This window comes from Macrosteles quadrilineatus, unplaced genomic scaffold, assembly GCF_028750875.1.
Source record: "Macrosteles quadrilineatus isolate MER2022 unplaced genomic scaffold, UCM_ALF_1.0 Scaffold_7__1_contigs__length_78375512, whole genome shotgun sequence".
NCBI lineage: Eukaryota > Metazoa > Arthropoda > Insecta > Hemiptera > Cicadellidae > Macrosteles > Macrosteles quadrilineatus.
This window is the reverse complement of record NW_026542600.1, coordinates 58,419,705-58,445,146: the sequence shown is the minus strand read 5'-3', so window position 1 is coordinate 58,445,146 and position 25,442 is coordinate 58,419,705. Positions and strand designations below refer to the sequence as shown.

Below are 25,442 nucleotides of genomic sequence, written 5' to 3'. Positions count from 1 at the left end.
GAATCCTTCCAGTAGGCACACTTCAATGTCATTTATTATTTCGCTGTAATGGTGCAATAGTGATGTGTAGACTAGGTGCCATAAACCTCTTGCCGATAACGCATCGGTTCCAATGATGAATATAATAATTCATGCTTTGTAGGGCAATGCAAGCAAGCTTCGTTGCCGAGTCAGGCAAACTTAATAATGTTCGGTGGATGTTGATTAGTACTAATTTCATGTTCGTATTTATTTCACTGTATGGAGCTAAGTGAATAATGAACTAGATAATGAATGGTAATGTTGATTGTAGTTCATATTTCTGTCACCGCTGGTACGAGTGCGCTGAACGCTGAATTGGCGCGTGCGCGCCCTGCGGCCCACGTTTCATCCCCGAAAGACGATACTGGTGACGAAACCTTCCCGACAGAAAACCACCGCCCACCACCGCTTGAGCGAACACCATTACCGCAAAGATACGTTTCAGAGCTATCGATCTCGGTGGTGTGGTGGATAGCGCACCAGACTGATGTTCTAAAGGTGGCCAGTTCGAATCCCAACGGAGGCACTAACTGTTTGATTTGATTTTTTGAGCTTTGTCAACAAAGTGCAGAGTTGAAAAAAATTGTACAGGTCTAAAGTCACTTACGTACTGTTTCACTTACTAAAACGTAATGTCAACCAAACTGTAATTTACAAAGAATGTAATAAAATGATGTTATTGTATATGTAATATAATGTATGTTACAGCTCTTCCACTTGTTTTTGTAATTAAACTCAGCAAATAGCAATAAAGAATCTTAAGAAACATAATACTGTACTACTAAGGACAGACAAATAAGGACATTTAAGTTGGTCTAACTTCAAGCAAAACGTTCTATTACAACAGTTAGCTTTGCGAGTTTAGAAATAGCCTAAAAAACTATTTGAGGGTAGTAAATTTTTAAAAAATTTTACGGGGGAGAGCTGCCGGATCCCTCTTTTACTGGGGGGTGGCACACCCAGGCTCCCCCTGGGCGCCCTCTGAAGGCCAGACTTGGCGCCCTAATTGAGGTGCCAGTCCGCCCCTGTATGTATGTAGCAAAAAAACAAAAACAAAAAACAAGTGAGGTACCCAACAAAAAAGTAATTAGAGAAAATCCATAGGGTTGTTTATATTTAGACTATTGATACTCCATGAAAAGAACATCAAACACTAAAGTTTTTATCTATAGAGGCGAGGAAATAATAATCAACCTCAAATTGGAAGTTAAACTCTTTACTGGTTAAAAATAATCTACATTTTTGCACCACAGGTGCAACACAGACACGCAAAGGACACAACATCTAATCTACATCATAACATAAATAACTATTCAATTTCATCCAGAAAAAAAAAAAGATTATCCTCTAAGAACTATGTACAAAAACTTTAAACTTTGTTACCTGAATGTAACAACCAAACATTTTAATCTAGCATTCTGTTAGAAATTATGTACATAATTTAGTAATCTGAATATAATGAAAACAAAGGAATTCCCCTCATTAGATTCTAATCATTATTTGAGTTCCAAATCAAACAGTTTACAAGATCTGAAAATACCAACTTTAAATTTGAACCCGTTTATTTAGTCCAACTGACTTTAGGAATGTCAAAATGTTCTGTGAGACTGTCAAGATGTCTGTTGAACTCCTCCACTCTCTGTTTATGGGTCATTGATGCTTTCTGCATGATTCGCTCTTTTTGCTGGAAAAAACATGACGAGGATTAAAACAAAAATCGATATCTGCATAAGATGCATGACATGAAAATTGAAATAACTGCCTTAGAGTGTGACTGAACAACACAAAATTATACATTAGAAAATGGAAGTAATAGGCTAGAAGATTTTCTCAAAACCACCTACTTTCATTTCAAAGTTGTTCAAACTAATTTTACTATAAAATGTAAATTTTGCCATCTTACAAGGCTTTAAAATGCAGTAATAGAGAATAAGTAACAGCTATACTTTTTCCAAAGTTAAAAAAGTATTAAATTTCTAATACTATATATAGGTCTTAGCAAATCTAGTGGGTCATTTTCATATTTAATATTTCTAGTACATTCAATTAAAATGGGTGATTCTATTGTGTAAGCTAAAAACAAAACATAATGTTATAGAGCGGAGGCTGGTCTTTACCCCCCCCCCCTCCCCTACCCCCAAGATGGGAATTTTTGAAATATACATTTTGGTGCTCGTATTGGCATGAACTTTAAGGTTTTAGTTTTAGGTATTTGCCACTTGTGAATTTCATCATGTTCCGGAAAAACACGAAAATATCATGATAGTTAGAATTAGCATTTTAAAATGCAAGTATGGTGAAGTCATCAGATTGTTCTCACGGTGACACGCAAGCACATGAAATGAAAGGAAGTGAGCAAAGTATTTTACAAGTACTTGACACTTTTGAACAATACATTAATCTGCTTAAAGTTGAAAACCGTGATCAGAATTCTTAGATGTTCTGTTTATCATCTGGAAGACCTTTACCCGAATGGGTGGAAGACAATTTACTCAATGTAGATAATCTAGGGAAAGCTGCCTACAAAACTTTTGTGCAAGACAGATTTATTGTAAAGAACAAAAATTCCATGAGTAAGAGACTTAAGAGACAAAAGCTTCAAACATTCAAAAGTATTCAAGAGAAGATTGATGTTACAAACAACTGCACAAAACAGATTAGTTGAGATAAGAGCTGAAAGAAATATTTTTGCTGGAGTTTTACTGTTGTCCCAGGAACGTGATATTAGCCTTGAGAAGCTTATGGCATATCCATTAGGTCCAGTAGACCTACCATGGGCATTAGCCACTGACGATGGATGTTCAACAAAAACTGAAAAGGCCAAACTGCTGCATGCTTTGGAGAAGAAAGGTATAGTAGACGAACCTCCCAAGATTGAAGAATGTATGTATGTAATTGGGGGTATGGCTTACTTTTAGACTCTTACTAATATTACAGAAACCTTTGGTGAACTAGCAGAGATTGTTTTGAGGCGCTTTCCAAGATAGACTTTACTACGGATACCTATTTTCATGTATCTATTAAAAATATTGAAAGAGAGAGAATGGAATAGGTATAGAGATACGTTTTTAATGAGAGGTCCTAAAACCAAGATCCCACGGGATTGGAAAAAAATCCTAGCTAATGGCAAAAATAAAGAACAACTGGTTAACCGGCTATAAAATGAATGAGCTCAGCACAAACAATTATATATTCAAATGAGCTTCAATACACGGTTTCTATGGTAATGTAAAGTACTTTTTGGTGATATTTTGAAATTCACCCCCCACCCCCAAACTGGGGTTGCTGAGGGTTTAAAATTTTTAAATCGCAACCCCTATCAAGTAGCATATTATTTTAAAGAGCTTTAAAAAAGGAAATTAATGCAGCAAATCCGACTTTGATAGGACACAAATTTTCAAAAAGTTATGGCAAGAATTTTTTGACGAAAATTTAACTGGAACCTTACATTCCAGTTAAATTAACATCCAAAATTATTTAATAAAATATCTTTCAAATAAATAAAATCTCACAAGCTTAGGAAATAATTAACATCTTGACATAGTTGCTTTGCATCAACTCTTCCTAAATTCCTTAATAAAGTAAAAGCTCCCAGTATTTATCGAAGATTTTTTTAAGCAGACAACTCAGAGAAATTTTTTATCGCACTATATCAAAAGCTATATAGTTTTACTCGCCTTTGGCTCGCTGGGGGCTCCGCCCCCAGGCCCCCTAGCTGTTAGTCGTCATTAGTATATAGTAGTATAGTTGTAACAAAGAGGGTAACAAAGCAGTCAGTGAAACAGTCAATATTGCTTTATAACAAAACAATTTACGAATATATTTGAGGAGGCTGGCAATATCAATCTCAAACTTAAAGAACCCCTTATAAGAAAATCAATTATAATGTTGCGGTAGGAGAATATGTTGGTAAAGTATGCTTACAACTGAGTATTTGGTCAAACGAAGTGATAATATAATTGGCATTGCAATAGCGAAAATCGATATTGAAGTAATAATTATTTCACAATATATATTAGAGTAGATTGAAAAGTGAATAAGTTGATCTTTAAGTAAACCAGAGTATATACAAAATATTAATAATGTTTGCAAAAAGAATTTACTTAGATTGGGAAAAGTAGCGAAAATTGGGGGTAAAATTTTGTAAGTACAAATGTGCCACAGGGGGACAGGGTGCAAATTTCAGGATTTTTAGCTAATCTAGAAATTGGTAAACGTGATTTAGACCGATGAATCTGTGGTGGCTATAGGATAGATATAAGGGGGATTTCGAGAGGGGGGGGGGCTTTTAAAATGGTCCTTATTATATTCATACCTTGGTGTTAGCTCTAATACAGTAAACTTTGTATAGTTTTAATAACCTTGTGCATACAGAAAAGGTAAAGAGTCTATTATTACCTCGTGAAACTGGTGAAACCTTTTAAATTTTGATATTAAACTTAAGTTTTGGGGGTCAAGGAGTAAAGTTACGAAAAAACATCTATGATTAAAACCGAAATTAAGCCAAGGAAAATACAAAGCATTAATAACATTTGCAAAAAGTGATTATTTAAGTATGTAAAAATAGCGAAAACCGGTAAAAATTTGAAAAATACCAATTTCTGAAAGTAGGACGTTTTTTAGGGGTGAAGGGGAGAAATTTTCGGAAAACACGTGTAAGGGTTTTGTAGAAAATTAAATTCCTGAACATGAAAATCCATTCAAATCTTGGATAGCTCCTATTGCTTTTTAGTTTTTGCTGTAAAAAACGTGTTATATCGTCTTTAGATATCCGCCATTTCGGATTTTTGGGGAGTTAAAAATTTTAAAATGTGACTTTTGCAAATTTAATCATTAATATAAGATCCCCTACTACAATAATACCAAGTTTCAAGTCTCTAGCACGATTCTAAACGATTCTGATGACCATAACAAAGTCATTAAATTTCAATCTTATTCTGCATAAGAATAATATGGGGCTCGTAAAAGTGGTAAAAACTTAAGTATTTTGGGTCAAGGAGTAAAGTTACGAAATAACATGTAATGTGTAAAATTTAAAGTAAAGTAAGGAGAACACAAAGCAATAATAATATTTGCAAAAAGGAATTGTTTAAGTATGAAAAAATAGCGAAAAACGGTAAAAATTTGAAATAAATTTTCAAAATTTTAAAATTAGGGCGTTTTTTGAAGCTTAAGGAGTGTGATTTTTGGAAAACCCTGTATGGGTTCAGTAGAAAATTTAATTTCCTTTCGCTAAGATCTTTTCAAATCTTTTCTAGCTCTTACTGTTGTCGAGCTATATCCGTTTGAAAAAAACTTGTTTTATCGTTTTCAGAGGTCCGCCATTTTGGATTTTTGGCGTGGTTAAAATTTGAAAATGGGACTTTTGCAAATTTAATCATTAATATAAGATCCCCTACTACAATAATACCAAGTTTCAAGTCTCTAGCACATTTCTAAACGGTTCAGATGAGCACACCAAAGTTTACCATTTTCAATGTTATTCTTCATAAGAATAACATGGGGCTTGTAAAAGTGGTAAAACCCTTTAAATCTTGACATTAAACCTAAGTTTTGGGGGTTAAGGAGTAAGGATACAAAAAAACATTAAATGAGTAAAATTTAAAAGTAAATTAAGGGGAACACAGAGCACTAATAATATCTGCAAAAAAGAATTGTTTAAGTATGAAAAAATAGCGAAAACCGTAAAAAATTTCAAAGAAATTTACTAAATTTTGAAAGTAGGGCATTTTTTGAAGGTTAAGGAGTGCGATTTCCGGAAAACGCCGAAGAGGGTTTTGTAGAAAAATTCAATTTCCTTTCGCTAAGATCCTTTCAAATCTTTTCTAGCTCTTACCGTTTTCGAGCTACATCCGGTTGAAAAAAAAGTGTTTTTTCGTTTTCAGAGGTCCGCCATTTTGGATTTTTGGGGGGGTTAAAATTTGAAAATGGGACTTTTGGAAATTTCACCGGTAATGTAAGATCACATACTGCAATACTACCAAGTTTCAAGTCTCTAGCACGTTTCTAAGTGGTTCAGATGAGCATACTAAAGTCGGCATTTTTCAATGTTATTCTCCATAAGAATAACATAGGGCTTGTAAAAGTTGTAAAAAACCTTTAAATTTTAACATTAAACCTAAGTTTTGGGGGTTATGGAGTAAAGATACAAAAAAACATTAAATGAGTAAAATATAAAGTAAAGTAAGAAGAATACAGAGCATTAATAATATCTGCAAAAAGAAATTATTTAAATATGAAAAAATAGCGAAAACCGTAAAAAATGTGAATGAAATTTACAAAATTTTGAAAGGAGGCCGTTTTTTGAAGCTGAAGGAGTCCTATTTTTGGAAAACGCCTAAGAGGGTTTTGTATAAAATTTAATTCCTGTTCCTGGATATACTTTCAAATCTTTTCTAGCTCTTACCGTTTTCGAGCTACATCCGGTTGAAAAAAACGTGTTTTCTCGTTTTCAGAGGTCCGCCATTTTGGATTTTTGGGGGGTTAAAATTTGAAAATGGGACTTTTGCGAAATTCACCGTTAATTTAAGATTTCATAGTACAATACTACGCAAATTTGAAGTCTCTAGCACGTTTCCAAACCGTTCAGATGGGCACACCAAAGTCGGCCATTTTTAATAATATTCCCCATAAGAATAACATGGGGGGGAACCCTTAATTTCGGGGGGGTTAAAATTTAAAAATGTAACTTTTTGGAATTTTCCCGGGGGTTTGGGCACTAGACCTACAAAACACCGAAAATTTCAAGTCTCTAGCTCATCTAGAAGTGGTCTAGAATTTGTATCCCCCAGTGAGTTACATATGCGGGATTATAGTATTTAGACTCTTTTAGAATTGTGCAATAGTAGTTATGATAGTTTTCTAAATTTATTTCTGACATCCATGCATGAGTGTTTTCCGTTAAAACTATTCATAGAAAGGAAAGAATCCAAGGCTTTATAGGTCAAAGATGAAATAAAGAGGTTAGCTCATAAGAAGAGGCAATTACATGTTCAATTTAAGGAATTTAATGATGAAAATTCAAAGTTAAAATACAAAATATGTAGGAAAAAATGTAAAGCTTTAGTAAATAAGAGTAAAAGAATAGAAAACAATAATTTCATTGTCAATGCAAGGAATAGAATGGGAACCACCTGGTCTGTAGTCAAGAAAGAAATAGGAATTTAAAAAAATGACAAATTTGAAGATGTGCAATTAGAAGTTGAGGGTAGTTTGATAGATGATCCAGGGATCATGGCATCTTGCTTCAACAATCACTTCACAAACACAATTGATATTTTAAATGTCCCGGCCCCGTCTTTCACAGACATCAAATCCCCATCAGCTTTGTCATTTCCAGTTTTGATGGACCTTTGCCCAACACAGGGCTCAGAAATAGCCAAAATTATAAAGAGCCTAAGCAATTCTGGCTCTGTTGGTTAGGATGAGGCTCCAACGAGGTTAATTAAACTGTCCCAACACTTAATCGCCCCGGTTATTAGCATAATAGTTAACCAATGTTTTTTGTCAGGTAAATTTCCAGATAAACTTAAAATATCAGAAGTAAACCCAATTTTTAAGAAAGGAAAAAGAACAGATATTAATAATTACAGACCAATTTCTATTTTAAGCAACTTTGCAGAAATCTTTAAGAAAGCAATTAATTTCCGCTTAATTGCAATTAATTTAATTAATTGTAATTAATTAATTACTTAGAACTGAACAATCTATATTCACAATCACAATTTGGATCCAGGAAAAATAAATCAACCACAAAGGCATTAACAAAATTTGTCAACATGGTCTCTGAGGCGCTGGATGAGGGGCAGAGTACTGCTGGGGTGTTCTGTGACCTGTCCAGGGAATTTGACTGTGTTGACCACAACTACTGTATTAAATAAACACTGTATTTTACTTTATAAAGCACTTTTTACTTTTCCCTAGCTTTGTTATTAAAAAGCTTGTTAAAAACAACAATATGTTCTGTAAACCAAACTATTCAATAATCCGAACTACCCCCGGTCCCAATTAGTTCGGATTAAAGAGGTTCAACTCTACAGCCACCATAATTTTCCCAATTTTTGGCGCCCCCAACAAAAACCAATTGCCTCGCTCCCTAGGCACGTGCCTACCATGCCTATTCGGTAAATCGGCCCTGCTTTTTATTGTGTGTTATTTTAAAAGTTATGTAAGAGGATAGCGATAGCAGGGAATGGGTGATAGAGGAAGCGTGTGAGTTGCAAGATGGTTTCAACCTATGAAAAAGGATCATGGCCAAGATTAATAGTAATACCATAGCTTTCATATCAAATTAATCAGCCTTGACACCTTTAAAATGTTTATTATAGATAATAATCTACTTACGTATGCCAGTAGGTGTCAATTATAGTTAATACTGCTGAAGATGAGCCGTATTAGGCTTGAAACATGTACAGCATAATTAAACACAATTGACACCTACTGGCATACGTAAGTAGTATTATCTATAGTAAACACCATAGCTTTCATAATTTGAAGGTATGAGGGGAGAGTTTTGTGTAATGTGAGTCTAGTCATGTATTTTAAAAGGGATACTTTTGTAAAAACATTTGTGTCTTGCTACTCACTCACCTCTACCCCCCTGGACTGTCAATAACCGGTACCCGTATGTTTGTAGCGACAGCTGATGTTGTCATTGGGTTTCTTGTCATTGGGTTTTTAGAGGAATGTACACTTATAACTCTTCTGTTAAAATAAATTAATTCTCTTATTTATTTGGTTGAAAGTTTATTTGAAATGTCACAACTACGACCAAAACTACCAAATGTTTTAGTTCGGCTAGTAGAGACCCATCTTGGTTGAACCCGTTTTGGTTGAACTGTAATTATGGTAGTTTCCAGGACTTATTGTGGAGGACGCAAGCTGAAGTCAGATGCCCTTTTTCCAAGATTAATTGAGGTACCTAATTCTACTGATCCTCTAAAACATTGACTAAAATAGTGTGCATGGATATCAAAATGTCTGTTTCCCAAACACCCTTTACTATTGAGATACACACTTAACTTAGTCTCACTTTTAATACTTACCGTTTTCTCTTGCATCTTTTGAAATGAAATTTCAGCCTTGGTTAGCTTCACTTCTGACTTTTCTTCCTTAGTCGCTTCTGCCATGACTTGTTCAAGCAGTTTCTTCTGGCTTTTGTCCTTCTTTTTCTTCCTGAAAGTCAAATATAAAAAAAATATTTATAGAAAATATGAATGAAAAGTATTTGCTTGAAAGAGTGGGTAAAAATGTTATTCACAAAAGGCCATTAGCATGGCATTAATTTCACAAAATTCTCTGATTAGTAATAGTCCAGTCGTAGATAAAAATACAATTCTACCTGAAAATAAATCCCTAAATGGGGGAACTTTTTATATTTGTATCGGTAGTACTAACACCCAGTAACATGTTTAAAGTCAATATTCGTGCAACCTGTGATTTTCACTTTTTTTACCATATTTTTTTCACTAACCATTGCTCATACAAATATTGTTGGAACAGAAGTTTAAGAAGACAAAAAAATATATTTTTTAGTCCTCACACCTTTTGTCCTATCTTTAAGGGTTATTTCGAAAACATTTAAATTTGTACCTATTAACAAAACCAATATTTTTACTTCCCTCCTATAGGCCTACCATGGTAGTATGCACACCAAGCACTTGCCTTTACACCCCAGTGATAACACCATCTCAGTGTGTTGAAACCAAGAAAAATTAAATATAAAATCCCCACATTGGCCACATCAAAGCAAAACTGAAGACTGAGCGAATTCCCATTTGCCTGACTGGATTGTCACTGAAATATTCCCTTAAACATATCAGATTAACTCCTTATTTAAGTAACATTAGACTTATTGAGACCCTTATTGAGATTATTTTGTGCACATCGAATGTCATGTTGTCAGTTAAGCGTATGTGTAAAACATTGACACACGTTGAAAAAAGAGGATCGATTAAGGCAGTTGACGATTGGTCAAAGAAATACCCCCGCCGCAGCAAACCTGCCGACTAAGCGAATTTCCATTTGTCTGAATTGATTTTCAGTTAAATATATTTTAATATAACATTAGGTTTAACGAGTACCTAGGTTTGCTGCTACAAGGAAACTAATAAAGTGTGTTTTTGAGTAAAATATTGATAGCTTAGTACAAAATAAATAAATTTGCCAAGTTTGATCAAAATATATCCATAAACAAGCAAACTACAACATTTGACAATATTCTCCATAAGAATAACATGGGAATTTTAAATTTACAATTTTTTTAATTTTCTCCGTTACTAATAATCGAACAAAAATACTTTTATATACTAAATTATTTGTTTTTTTAAGCTCTTTAAAAAGATCAAAAGAGAAATCGGGAAATTTTGTGTTTTGAGGGTCAAAAGTGAGAAAAACCAATTTTTACCCCATAAAACCCCCCGTAAAGCCCCGTTCCCATGGTCCGATCATGCTGGTTCGCGAACTCATTCAAGTTTATCCCGCTTTACACCTTTAAACCAAATTTCATCAAAATCGGACAAAAATTACTCAAGTTATCGCGTTCACGGACGTATATATATATATATATATAAGTCTATATATATATATATATATATATATATATATATATACATATATAAAAATTTGAACGAATGGTGTTTTTGGCCTCTGGGGACATCAAAATGAAAAAGTAAATCGGTCCCGGGTCTAGGTCTTACCGTGCCACCTACGGTAATAGCTACTTCCCTATAGGGAAATTCGCTAAAAAGGTGAAATCGCCAGGGAATTTGGAGTTCCGCGAAACACTTTATTGAAGATTTTGAAGAACCAGGAAAGTGAGGCTGAAGGTTAATTAATCAATAAGAAAAGATATAAGAACAGGGAGTTTAAACAGTATGAACACAATGTTTAATGATGGAAAAAAAATCTTATATCAGGATTGATTTTGCGATACAGTAAGCCATTTGTATGAATGATAAATTATTTTATTTTACTATCACAGTTACTCATATAAATAGGTTTCGAGCTTGATTTATAAAGGTTTTGCATGTTAAGTTGAGTTATAAAGGTAACATCATTGTCAAGATTCCTCGCCACTAACTGGCATCATTTGTGAACAGATTGACACAATTTCTAGCTCTGTAGTTACCATGTGCGCTTCACTGTTTTTATTATTTTTTTTTTTCAAACCATCGAATCTCTCGCAATGTGCGTGATAAGGTCTATACAGTAGAGTCCCGCAAACTCGGCACTCGATAACCTGGCAGTCTGGATAACTCGGCCATCACCTGGCTCAGAAAATTAGTGATTTTTTGAGTCAGAGTTAAACATGGGCTCAAGTCAAATCATTCGCAACTCGTACCAAGGATTTATTGTACGATATCTGATGACTTAATACTGACTTGTATTTATTTATATTATTTATAAATATAAATAAATAAGGCAGCTAAAATGATTTAAAAGCGTATTGTTCTTATTTTTAACTCTAGTTCCCGATAACTCGGCATTTCACAAACTCGGCACCACTCCAGTCCACATTACGCCGAGTTTGCGGGACTCTACTGTATTACGTTTTTGATTACAGGAAATTGATTTGATGCCATTATTCATCGCCAGATGACTGAAGGCTATGACCCTACTGCAATAAGTAAGAATAAGGTGTGAAATGGGTTATGGAGTGTAAATGGGTTATGGCAGTCAAATCCTTTTTCCCCTAAGTACTCTTCTGTAAGAAGTACCCAGACTTCTTACAGAAGACTACTTAAAGGAACCCACCAAAAACCCAATTCCTTCCTACATGAACAGTTTCACGGCAATTTGTAAACTCTCTAGTCCTAGACTATTTCTGCACTTTAACTCGGTATCATTGCATCAGGATCACAAACTTCAGTCATGTTTCTCGTGGTAATAACGTATTACTGACCTTATCTTGCATGCGGCATGAGATTCGATGGATTACAAATTTTGTTAAACACACAGTGAAACGTACATGTCTGCTATACAGAGCTTAAAACTGTGTCATTCTGTTCACAAAGAATGTCGAGCCCTAGAAGTGTCTACTTCTAGTCCCGCCCGCGACAATGTACGCGCATAAGTTGATAGGCCTATCTGTTATCGTACTTAATCGTTTCGTGTATTGCGTTTGTGTTAAATGTATGTAACAATTCTGACGACACCTCAAGAAGTGGATATTTTTGTGTGCCTAAAGATGGTGGAATTGAAGAACCACCGAAACATGTAGCAAGTTAAATTTCGACAATTCAAAACATGTCAAGGATTGTCTGACAAGGTACGTTTTTGCCATAATTAGTCATAAATATATGTTTAAAGTCTTATAAAGACATTTCTTTTATTTACATTCCGTGAATTTAATAACACGTACAATGCTGATCAAGAAGTTATTTAAATATATTTATTTAGACAATGTAAAAGGTGTGCCGATTTTGAATTCAAACATTCCAAATCCGCGCCAAACACGGCAGACAAATGATCCAATCTGCAACGAAACGCGGAGTGATACAATAAACAAAGACCAAAAGTTTGAAAGCGACAAGCCGTTCATCCTTCACTTCGAGTAGAGACATCATGTAGGTCGTGTCACCAGTATTTGGACCATGTTATCAATATTTTATTCGTAGCTTGGAAAATTGCGTTCTGGAGAAATTTTTATGTGCGTCGAAAGGACAGTAAATGTCAATAAATCACCGGATTGCTGACTGTTTGAAGTGTCCTAGTTAGGCCTATAAGTCGAATTGATTTGAAATTGCCGGTTTGATGTTGCGTTCTTGAGGGGAAATTGTACATGCGTCGAACTGGTCGCAAATGTCTATCTCTAATTGAATAGTAAATTATCATGACGGATTTTCAATTGATTTAAAATCACACCAGCTCGAAAGACGAACCGTTGCCGAGAACATTTCGCTCGATTGACACCGCTCCAAGACAGGTTTTAAATGTCATCCGTGAGTGAATCTTTGGTGAGTGTGTAAGTCTATGTGGTCAGCCTGTGTACGTAAGTAAATGTTGTGTATTATCTGTGATATAGATTTAATTTAGCATACGCCAATCTGCCAAGTGTTTCACATTTCACACACATATGCCTGTTTCACATATTTCATGTCCTAGTTGGTCCGTAACGGTTTTAATATCACATGTTTCTCCAGCCCAGGTTAAGTACAGGTACAGGTTAAGTGTAAGAAAGGGCCATGTGGCCCTAACTTTGCCTGTATAAATAAATGATTTTTCATTTCATTTTTCATTTCAGCCCACAATTCTGTATATTACTTATTAAATTTGCTATATTGTGGAAATTATCAAGTTTGTTGTAGTAATTATGAGAAGTTTAAATATCTAGTAAGTTGAATTTCATGTTGTTAGCCTCCGGATCACTGGTATAGTAATAAATTATAAATAAGATAAATTATAAATTATAATAAACGGTAAGAGCTAGAAAAGATTTGAAAGAATCTTAGCGAAAGGAAATTAAATTTTCTACAAAACCCTCTTAGGCGTTTTCCGAAAATCGCATTCCTTCAGCTTCAAAAAACGCCCTACTTTCAAAATTTGGTAAATTTCTTTCAAATTTTTACCGGTTTTCGCTATTTTTTCATATTTAAATAATTTCTTTTTGCAGATATTATAAATGCTCTGTGTTCTCCTTAATTTACTTTATATGTTACTCATTTAATTTTTTTTGTATCTTTACTTCTTGACCCCCAAAACTTAATTTTAATCTCAAAATTTGAAGGTTTTTTGCCACTTTTACGAGCCCCATGTTATTCTTATGGAGAATAAGATTGAAATTTAATGACTTTGGTATGGTCAAAAGAATCGTTTAGAAACGTGCTAGAGACTTGAAATTTGGTACTATTCTAATAATGGATCCTAAGTTAATAGTGAAATTTGCAAAAGTACAATTTTCAAATTTTATCCCCTCCAAAAATCCAAAATGGCGGACCTCTGAAAACGACAAAACACATTTATTTTATACGGCTTTAGGTCGAAAACGGTGAGAGGTAGAAAAGATCTGAAGGAAAATCGTCGGTTCGGAATTAAATTTTCTACAAGACAGTAGTAAGCGTTTTTCAAAAATCGCACTCATTCAACCTTCAAAAAACGCTTACTTTTCGAAATTTGGTAAATTTTATTCATATTTTCAACGTTTTTGCTATTTTTCATACCTAAATAATTAATTTTTGCAAATATTATTAATTCTTTGTTTTCTTCTTAGTGAACTTTACATTTTACTCATTACATGTATTTCGTAATTTTACTCCTTGACCCAAAAAACGTAATTTTAATGTCGAAATTTAAAGTTTTTACGAGCCCCTTGTTATTCTTATGGAGGATAACATTGAAATTTAATGACTTTGTTATGGTCATCTGAAGCGTTTAGAAACGTGCTAGAGACCTGTAATTTGGTAGTAACGTAGTATGGTATCTTAAATTAACGGGGAAATTTGCAAAAGTCCCATTTTCAATTTTTAACCCTACCAAAAATCCAAAATGGTTGACCTCTGAAACGACAAAACACGGTTTTTTTGTATGCTCATTTGATTCGTTTAGAGACGTGCTAGAGACTTGAAATTTGGTAGTATTCTAGTATGGGATCTTTAATTAACGGTGAATTATGCAAAAGACCGATTTCAAATTTTCGCCCCCCACCACAACAATCCAAAATGGCGGACCTAAAAACAACAAAACACGTTTTTCTCAAACAGCTATTTTAATATTTTGTATTTACTCTGTTTTACTTAAGGTTTTATCCCCGTATCGTATTTACAACCCCCCCCCCCTCAAATATTAAATCCCCCCCCCCAATGTTATTCTTACAGGTACATAAGTCTAAATCACGTTTACCAATTTCTAGATTAACTGGATATCTGAAATTTGGCATGATTGTAGATCTTGCGCCCTTTTCAAAAAGTGACATTTTACAAATACAACTCCCCCCCCCCCAATCTTATTCTTACAGGTGCATCGGTCTAAATCAATTTTACCCACTTCTAGATTAGCTAAAGATCTGAAATTTGGCTCAATTGTAGGTCTTGCACCATGGCCCGTTTGTATTTACCCCCAACCAAAAAAGGGGGCCTGCCCCCAGCGAGCCAAAGGCGAGTCTTTAATGTATATTTCATAATGTAGGCTACTAATTACACGTTTTCCAATGACTTTGTACTTAAAGTTACCTATAAAGGAAATCAATTGATCTTATGTCTTATGGTGAAATGTGTTTGTCTTGACCTAAGTAATAACAATATAACATGTGTCCAGAGAGTTACGGGACAGACTGTATACCTCATTTTAACTGTGTCTCATACATTTATATAAGTTAATGTCTATAGATAAGTTATATGAATATCATTTCATTTCAGACTTTGGTAAGTTAGGTTAGATAAGTAGGTAAGCTAGCTTAAGGGATTTTATGTGGGCAAAACTATCGTACCGGTACTTCATCAGATCTTCGAACGTTATCAATTGTAGGCCTAAAAATCGATAATACGATAGACTACAGCTGATTAGGCCTAAGCCAATCAAAGTTTTGCCTTTATAGGCCTGAGTGTACGTAAATAATTAGGGCCTAGGCTATTGAAACAGAAGCCCAGAAGTCTGGTGTTGCAATGCGGCAAATCAAGGGCTTGAAGTTTACTAGCCCCTTAACTTACTTACTTACTTACTTGAATACTTGTCTTCTACATCGTTGACCGACATGTCGGATAGATTGCGTCATGTTACTATTTACATATAAACACTATAAAACCATTAAAAAATATCTACATATACTTTTACTTCTACTTTTGTGGCGGACGTGTCACGTTAAAAAAAGGGGTTCACTCTCCAACTCATGCAAGGCGTACAAAGGCCTATTCAGCAGTCCATCACGTATCTCCCTCTTAAAGTCTGGCAGGTCCATGTCACGCACTCGTTTAGGCAAGGTGTTGAATACCCTAATTGCAGAACGCGGGTAACTCCTCATTGTCTGTGCAAGTCGGCACCGAGGCATGTCAAGGTCTGGGGCTCTGCGGGTATTGTGGGTGTGTAACACATAAGCCACACACATGAGTGAACTAAATAGAGACTAAGCCTACAGCAGACCAAATTTGGCTAAAGTTTAAGGCAAGCTAAAGGCACATTGGTCACAATTTTGTTGATGTAGCCTAGAATAAAGAAACCTTAACCCTTCCCGGACGGGTGACGGATAAATCCGCTTATGGTTTTTGATGTTCCGGACAGGAAGCGGATATATCCGCCTTCTCTTCAGACAGACTGGCAGGTGCTTAAGCCGTAACCAGATGTTTCGCGGTATAGTCGAGTCCCGCTAACTCGGCACTCGATAACCCGGCAGTCTGGATAACTCGGCCATCACCTGGCTCAGAAAATTAGTGATTTTGAGTCCGAGTTAAACATGTACCTACTCAAGCCAGCACAAGTCAAATCATTCGCAGCTCGTACCAAGGATATGTTGTACTATATCTCATGACTTATTACTAACTTTTAATATAAATATAAATAAAAGAGACAGTTAAAAAGCTTAAAAATTTTATTGTTCTTACTTTTTAACCCTAGTTCCCGATAACCCGGCATTTCACAAACTCGGCACCCTTCCAGTCTACATTACGCCGAGTTTGCGGGACTCTACTGTACCAAAGCGCCACTTTCCTGCTCTCTCCATGGCTGCACTCACTCCCGCACTCCCCCCTCTCTAACGCGCCTATCCCTCTCCCGCACACCTCCAACCTCTCCTACGCTCCCCCCTCGACCTTTCGTGCTCAACACTACATTGTCTTTATTTATTGTTTACATTTTGTTCTTTATTTATTGCCTATCGTTGTCATGGTCATATCTTCAAAGACGGGTGGCGGATATATCCGCTGCTTTTCTACTCATTCACAGAGGGGTAAGTAGCGCATATATCTGCATGATTAAAGATGAGTAAACAATTATTTTGACAGTAAGTTATGAAGTGTTCCATTGTGCTTATTTGATGTATACTTGTATAAAAAACACAAAAAAGGAAAATAAATTTTTATTTTTTCCTATAGCCTATTTTTTCTGTTCTATGTCACGATTCCGCCCGTCCGGGAAGGGTTACGATTTAAACACTTATAAATCAATTAGAACTATATAAGTTATGCCTATTCTTGGCTACTTTTTTTTAGCATAACCTAATATGATCCCAGATTTCATTTCATTGAAGATTTTATTGAAAAATAGGCATGTTAGGCTAGTTGTAACTTAATTGGGTCAAGGATAGACCTTTCCTTTTATTTATTTATCGTAACGGAATAGGCCTAATCACTCAATGTGAATTCAAGAGAGTTGGTCAAGTTAGTAATGACTAACTTATTAATAAAAACTTATTCATTGTCAGATTATTTATATTGTATTCTATTGAGTATTGTATTGTTCAGCTTGTTTTTTTTTTCATCTACCGGTATGTATTAGTATTCTATTGAGTATTGAATTATTGTTTAGCTTGTTTACATCTATGTATTGGCTTAGCCGTTGGCATGTATAAATGAATAAATAAATACAGTAGAACCTCTTTAATCCGAACCCCTGTAATCTGAACGTCCACTAATCCGAACGTCTCATTAATGTACTCTATACACAGTACAGTAGTTTTTTATTGTATACTGTATTTATTGATGTAAGCACCGTAATTATTTCAATTGTAATGTACAGTACTGATTATTCCCTATGTTTACTACTGTATTAAATAAACTCTGTATTTTACTTTATAAAGCATTTTTAACTTTTCCTTAGCTATTGTTATGTAAAAACAACAATATGTTCTGTAATCCGAACTATCACTAGTCCGAACTACCCCCGGTTCCAATTAGTTCGGATTAAAGAGGATCTACTGTAAATAAATAAATAATGACTCATAAGACTACTTGATCTAGGCCTAAGTTATCAATAAGTTCTGTACAGAGCTTATTGACTATAGTTCGGCCGCTTAGAAAACGACCTGCGCGCTAAAGCTAAACCAATGCTGGAGGAGGTCGTTTTCTAAGCGGCCGACCTATAGTAGGACACCTATACTAAATCATTACCAAGTGGTCATTTGCTTGGCTGATTGCCAGACTCGCTTCGTCTGCTTTTTATTATTTGATGTTGTTTGATTGGTGCATGTTAAATTGTATTGCTTGATATGACTTAGTCTATTGTAGGCTATTTACAGTATGTATTTAATGGTCAGCAAATAAAATGTTTAATGATTTAGTCTTATAAGTCATTGCTATGCCAACTCTCTTGACTTCACATTAAGTCATCATTCTGTTTGGATAAATAAATAAAAGGAAAGGTCTATCCTCAACCCAAAAGTATTTATTAGGCTATTATGAAACATTGTCACTCACTTTTTCACACCGGATTCATTTTTGAGCTTCAATGGTCCTTTAATTACAGCTTCGTAATCATCTGCCATAGTGAATCAAGGGGTGTCGAATTCGAGAAAATAAATCAATACTCTCGACTTCCTTAGAAATCGCGTTGTTATAAGGAACAAGCCAAAAACAACAACAGTTTATGTTATGTTTCTAGTTGCTTGCTTAGATTACTTTTACTTAACTTGTTACTTGCTTTGCTTGTTTACTTTCACTTCGTTACTTATTACTTTACTTTACTTGTTGTTTACGTTGCTTCTTGTTCTTATTATTCGCATCGCATATTTTTCTTTCTTCCAGTTTACTTGCAGGACTATATCATGAAGCCTAAAATTAAATTTGAATTTATACTTTGTGGCAAAGTGGGACCTTTTGGCTGTATCATAGATTAAACATACTCCTCGTTGGTTAGTCTATTTCTATTTCTGTGCTGTATGTTTGTTAGTTTTTTTCTTTCTCTAATTTGTTGCCGGAAAAATGCCTCTAGCATAGATAAAACATAGAGCGCGTTCTTGACTCTTGCCCCGGGGCGGTATGGGCGGTACCGATGAGTAAGTCACCGGTTTATCTGCACCGGTGCACCGGTACATGTTCCCAGAACGCGCTCATTGTTCCTTAGTAGATTTCCCATCCTTATAAAGCAGCTGAAGCCAATTTGATTGTTAGTTCTGTCCGGGTTTCTGTAGATGTCGTGTTTTGTTTACAATTTATTTATATTATTTTAGGGTTAGTTTCTCATTATTTGTGTCTCACTGTTTGGTTATATAGCTAGTTTACGAGTTATTATTTATGATTAGATAGGTTTATTTGGATAAACTAGGTTATAGATAACTGAAAAAATGGCAGTTTCTAAAAAAATATACACAATTTGATGACGCGTTTAAGGCTTTTGACAATAATGTTTTAATTTTCATTTAAATAATTGTTGCCCATTTACAAAAATTAAACCAAAGAAACCTGTCCAAGTAATCCGTTGGATTTCGCGGTATTTTGGTATTACGAGAAAAAAACTATAATTGTTCCATTCAATTTACATTCAAACTCAAAATGAAAATGTTATGACTTTTTTTAGTAATTATAAAATAATAATCTATAGCAAAGTAATTAAAGCAACAAAAGCCTATGGATGTAGAAAAAGCATTACAAAATAGTAGTATTTTTCCCAAATCAGCCTGGAAAGTCATGTAGACAAATATACTGAAAAAATATCACTTGACGTTAATGGTCAAATAATCAAGGATTCAAACCAAGTGGCAAATACATTAAATCAATACTTTTCATCGGTGGCATTACCAAATCTCCTTTTCAAAATTCCATCGCTTGCCACAAATGTATCTGGAGGTCCGGTCTCATCTATGGTGCTTTCTCCTGTCTCTGAGGCTGATGTGGCGCGAGTGGTCAGGGTTCACTTACACTACGAATCATAGACACTATGAGCCTCCAAATATGCAATTCTTAAAACACATGGATCAGTTTACTCTACAGATCATAGTCTATACGATCACTACAGGCTTACTAGTACTGTACGAGCCTATCGAAAATATCAAATAGGTAAATGAAGAGGGTTCACTTATTCTGCATATCATAGTGCCTATGAGCCAAGCGTACAAATTATTTTTTAATTCAGAAATAAGCTCGTATAGTTGGACGAGCTAAAATACAGAATTTATATAAATTACAGGAATATGCTCATATACTAAAAGAGACTATTTCATTACAAATATTACAAAAATAGAAGACGGCTCACTTACTCTACGGTTCATTTAGCTACATGTCACGTGGTTTGCAGCGCATTGTTGCAGGCGTTTATGGTAAACAAATACCGCCGTTCTTCCGTTCTTCCGTTCTGCCTAACTTATGCCGTTTACTAATCATGATGTGTGAAAGAGAGCTTATTATGTTAATATATTGTTGAATTTTTTAACAAGTGTACCGTGGCTCGAACTCGAAATCAAGCAATTGTCAAGTACCGGTTTTACAGGAGCCTTTTTTAAGACTTCTAACAGTCATAATTTTCAATTAATTAAAAAGACTCACCAAGACCTTATGTAACTAAGACATTTTTACTGTGTTAGGAACAGTTCGGTACAATACAACTTTTTTTGTAAATATTTTTAATTTTTTAGAAGATTGCATTTTTTAGTGTTTTCTGCAAACGTTTCCCAACTTATTCCCATAGCCACATAAATGTTGATGTGCATATGCATTTTTGCCAATAATAATGTAACCTAAGTTTCAGTCATTTTTTTAAAAATAGACATAAATATTTATTAATTTACTATCAACGGTTCCACCATTTTTTACAATGTAAGTCAATAATAACAATCAAGACAGCTAGATTGTAAATAAATAAAAACCATAATATACAATCAATTAATAACAAAATTACAACTATAATATATTTACCATAAATATTTTGCAGTTTAATAATCCGTTAAATGCAAGTACAATAATGCCGAAAGATTATGAAAATGCTCTTAATAAATACATTAAATTCAGACTCAACAAATTCATGAGACAATAATAATTATAAGTTCCAATCATCAAGTGACATGCTACTACTTTAATGAGACAACACAAAGATATCAAATCAAGTATGCAACTATGCAAACAAAAGGTATACAAACAAACATTTGAACAAGTAATGCATTCAGAATCAGTATCAGAATCAATATTTTATTCCATTAGACATGTACATGCATTAGGATACGTCAAAAAAGTTGAATACATGCTGCAAAAACACAAGTCAAAGATAAATTACAGCACATAACAAATAAGGCATAAACAAAAAAATCAAATAGATACTAAGGTCATTTAGATGGCACAGTGAAGACTACGGTATACTTACAGAAAAAATAGATAACAAGATATAATTTAGTGAAAAAAAAATACTTAGAACAAGGCAGTGACTAGATTATGAGTTCTTTGGTTGAACATTCAAAAAATTCTCCCAGCCCATAAAAAGGGTGTACAGTCAGCCACAGAAGAATTTTATTTTTGAAGGCTTTGTTGTTCAATAACAGTATTTCCTTGGGGAGTTTATTTAGGCATTTGAGTCCCAGTACTTCATAATAAGATTTCATTTTTTCAAGTCTAACATAAGGGATGTCAATTTTACCTCTATTCCTAGTATTAAACTTGTGTACATCACCCCTAAGAGTGTGGGATTTCAGGTTCTTAAAACTAGTCAACAAAATGTTATATAAAAATAAATTAACAACGGTCAAAATCTTAAAATCTACAAAAATTGGTCTGCAGTGTTCCTTGTGATTGGCATTTGCCATGATCCTGACACCTTTTTTTGTATTAAAAGAACATCAGTGATGTAAGGGCTGCTGCCCCAAAAGATTATTCCATAATTAAGAGCTGATTGGAAAAGTGCAAAATAGGCAGTTTTTATATAGTCAAAAGGAACAACATCATTGAGTTTTCTAAAAAGAAATGTCAATCTACTTAGTCTAGTACAGAGATGTTCAACATGATATGACCATGACAGGAGTTGATCCACATAAACACCCAAAAACTTAACAACTTTGACCTTATCACATTGTGCTTCAGGAATTTTACGAAGTCCAAAGACAACAGTTTGGGTTTTCTCATCGTTTAACAGAAAGCTATTCGCAGAGAACCATTCTGCTGCTACCTTTACTGAGTTTTTTGCCTCAAGCTCAAGAGATTCTAAATCTCTGCTGTGTGTAAGCAAAGTTGTGTCATCAGCATAAAGGTATGTGTTACATTTGAGACTGGATGGAAGATCATTTATAGAGATTAAGAATAGCAGAGGGCCCAAGACAGAGCCTTGTGGTACCCCACAGTTGCTTAAGGCAACTGCGGACCACCGACCCCCACTGAAAACCATCTGTCTTCGGTTACAAAATATGTCTTCAGCAGTTTTAAAGCATTAATTTGAACACCATAAAATTCCAACTTATGGAGCAGGACATCATGGTCGACACAGTCAAACGCTTTGCTGAGATCAATGAAGGTCGCCCAGGCATATTCTTTTTGTTCAAAAGCGTTCAATATGTCATTGGCAGGGTGATAGAATGAATTCAAATGAAGATAACGCAAAGAAGAATTAAAGGAATACAGAGAGTAAAAAATAATGAGCTATTCCGGGATTTTCATTTGATCTATTTCATTTCTCTTCTGAATTTGGAGACAGATGTTCCGAATTAATATATATATATATATATATATATATATATATATATATATATATATATATATTGTTTTTTTTACGTATGGTGTTTTGGGCCTCTGGGGACATCAAAGGCAATATGTCTTACCGTGCCACCTACGGCAATACAGTAGCTACTTCCCTATAGGGAAATTCGCTAAAAGAGGGAAAATGCTTACTAAATAAAAGAAGAGTTTTCTTTTTCTTCTTTTTTCTTCCTTTCTTAGTTCTTTTTTTACTTCCTTTACTTTAAAAAAAAAAAAAAAAAAAAAAAACTAAAATTACTCAGTGTACAATGAGGTTGCCTGGTCTATTAAACCAAAGCCTGCTTAAAAAAATAAAGCTAAAGTTAAAATCTCAACCCTGAGTCCTGATTCTTGAACCTCTACCTCTCTCCTCAGTCCTCTCTGCTCTCTCTCTCACCACACTAACTCACTCCCCACTCCTCACTTCACTTGTTTCGTTTCGAACTCTCCCCTCAGTCTCAGTCCTCTCCTCGTCCTCGTCCTCACTCCACTCTCCGTCTCTCCATAACCATACCTTTACCGGCTCTACTACTCTACTAGTCCCTCCAAAATTTGTTCCATTTATCCATTTCCTTCCCTGGAGCATGACGATCACCAATAATGAAAATTTAACGTTTTACTAAAAGTAAAGTAACTCTTAGACTCTTGCAATATGTGAGTATCTTTTGTTAACTTAGATAGGCAGCTATAGAATGCTTTTGGAGAGGGCATTTACAATTCACGTTTGTTGTTTGTCCATTTTAATGATAGGCCTAGGTCTACCTATTCCTCTACACTGGTCAGATTGTGTATCCCGGGCCTAGGCATATCTTCTACTAACTTCTAGCAAGTTAGACCAATCCAACATAGGCCTATTCCCTATACAGTGTAGCCCAAGTATCGATAACAATACCTTGATTCCAATATTATCTATAAGAGCAGTAGGGTAGACCTAGGCCTACTTCCAAAATACAGGGTACACTTCCATAGGCCTATCTGTTGGCACAAACAACCGAATGATAATATCGATCGATAAATCGTTCGGTTAGTTAGGTAAGGTTAACCTAACCTAACTAACCAAACGATATATCGAATTAAACAATCGAATAATCAATATTACTCATTTGGTTGTTTGTGCCAACAGATATGGAAGTGTACCCAAATACAGTTTTAGCAAACATCCCATAAACTAGGTTAACAATCCCCTGAAACCAATACTGTAGGCAACAAAGAGGAGTTAGGCCTATTCCTACAGGCACACTTCCATAGTAACTTACAGTAGGCCTATTAGGCCTAGCCTATAACAAAAGTAATTAGCCTATGCTATTTATCTTTAGGGATGAGAATATCAGTGACTTTAAAATATCACTCGGAACTGTGACTGTGACAAAGAAATATCGGTTAAAAATATCGGTGACTAGTCACAGCGATATATGCTACGGTGGCGCTCCGTGCGGTGATACTCAAAACTACGAAACTGTGACGATGCCATTGGCGTGCATCACTCGAACGGCTAACCAGCTACTTGTGACTGCGACTGTGACTGTGACTGCTCCAAACCCCGAATGACTGCTACTGTGATCTCGCGCTGTTGACGATATAGGGTGCAAAGCCCGCTCAAAGTACAGTAGTTCGCTCAAAATCCGAAGGATACAGAGAGCAGCACTTACAAGGACGGCGGATACAGCCCAGTCACAGCGCTCCTACAGTCGATATTTTGAACTAAAAGCCTGTGACTGCGACTGGGGAACAGAGTGTGACTCGCTCAGTCACAGCGCTGCTCGCGCTTCTACAGTCGATATTTTGAACTAAAAAGCTGCGACTGCGACTGCAAATGGTGAACAGAGACTGTGACTCTGGTAGCTGCTACTTTTGATATCGTGTCACAGACTGTGACTGCGACTTAAAAATATCGGTGACAAAATCACAGTCTGTGATTTATCGCTCATCCCTATTTATCTTTGTTAGCCTTGGCTATCTGCAGCTGCAAGCGTTGTCACCTTTGGTTAGGGATAAAATTGGGATGGGCCAGAAGGTCTGATTGTCCTGACAGAATCGGGATGGTTGGCGACCCTGATCTGAAGGTTGACCAATTTAGTGATCTTAGAGATAAGTAGCCTATGCCTAACTTAGACCTAGGCCTATATTAACCTGATGCGCCTTAGGTTAATTAGGCCTAAGTTGCGTGTGACATTCAAGTAATTATATCAACCTCCAGTCAACGCTCTAAAAAATATTTTTTTATTGTTAAATTTTTAGTGCTGATTCCAAAAATGATATGTTAGGAATTTTACGAATAGCCTAGTCTGCCCAAAAGTCATTTTGTGAGCACTCAAAATTGTGCAGAATTTCATGATGAATTCAACGGTGTATTTTCCATTACGATCCAACAATCAATAACCTTGCAAAAGCCAGCAAAATGTTAGTTTAGGTTAACTTAGCTTAACTTAGTTTAGGTTAGGTTTAACTAGGCTACGTTAACTAAATAACCTAAACTAATCTAACAAAGCATTGGGCTAGGCCTAGTTTGGGTTTCAATTAACCAACCTACTTACTTACTCCCTCCTTCTTCATCTTTTACCCAAACTTAGGGATAGAATGCGTCTCGACAAAAATAAAAAAAAAACATTTCTTTTACACGCACAAAAGAAAAAATGTTTCACAACGTGTAAAACCGTTAAGATATAAAAAATCAATATATATATAGGTACATATATAGACCTACAATATTATAATGACTTCCAGGGATGATGGAAAAGATGGCTACCGCATGTTTGCTATTTCCTTATCATTCATGAACTCAAAGATGCTGTAGTAGGCCTAACTTCTTAAGTAAACTAAACTAAGCCAACCTTACCTAACCTAACA

The 25,442-nt window shown here is 35.1% G+C and overlaps 2 protein-coding genes across 2 annotated transcripts in view; one reads left to right on the top strand and one right to left on the bottom strand.

The window, feature by feature from the left end:
* Positions 1-1,221: 1,221 nt before the first annotated feature.
* LOC128998403 (protein FAM32A) lies at positions 1,222-18,633 on the bottom strand. Its single transcript, XM_054424517.1, has 3 exons — positions 18,363-18,633; positions 9,066-9,195; positions 1,222-1,705 (listed from the first exon to the last, which is right to left on the bottom strand). The coding sequence occupies exons 1-3, from the start codon at positions 18,428-18,430 to the stop codon at positions 1,583-1,585; spliced, it is 321 nt and encodes a 106-aa protein (XP_054280492.1). The 5' UTR covers positions 18,431-18,633; the 3' UTR covers positions 1,222-1,582.
* A 4,468-nt stretch (positions 18,634-23,101) lies between these two features.
* LOC128997971 (deubiquitinating protein VCPIP1-like) overlaps positions 23,102-25,442 on the top strand; it is an 83,334-nt gene continuing 80,993 nt past the window's right edge. The window contains exon 1 of the mRNA XM_054423844.1: positions 23,102-23,249. Within this exon, the coding sequence (XP_054279819.1) occupies positions 23,248-23,249 (2 nt within the window). The 5' untranslated portion in view covers positions 23,102-23,247. The remainder of the gene's footprint in view (positions 23,250-25,442) is intronic.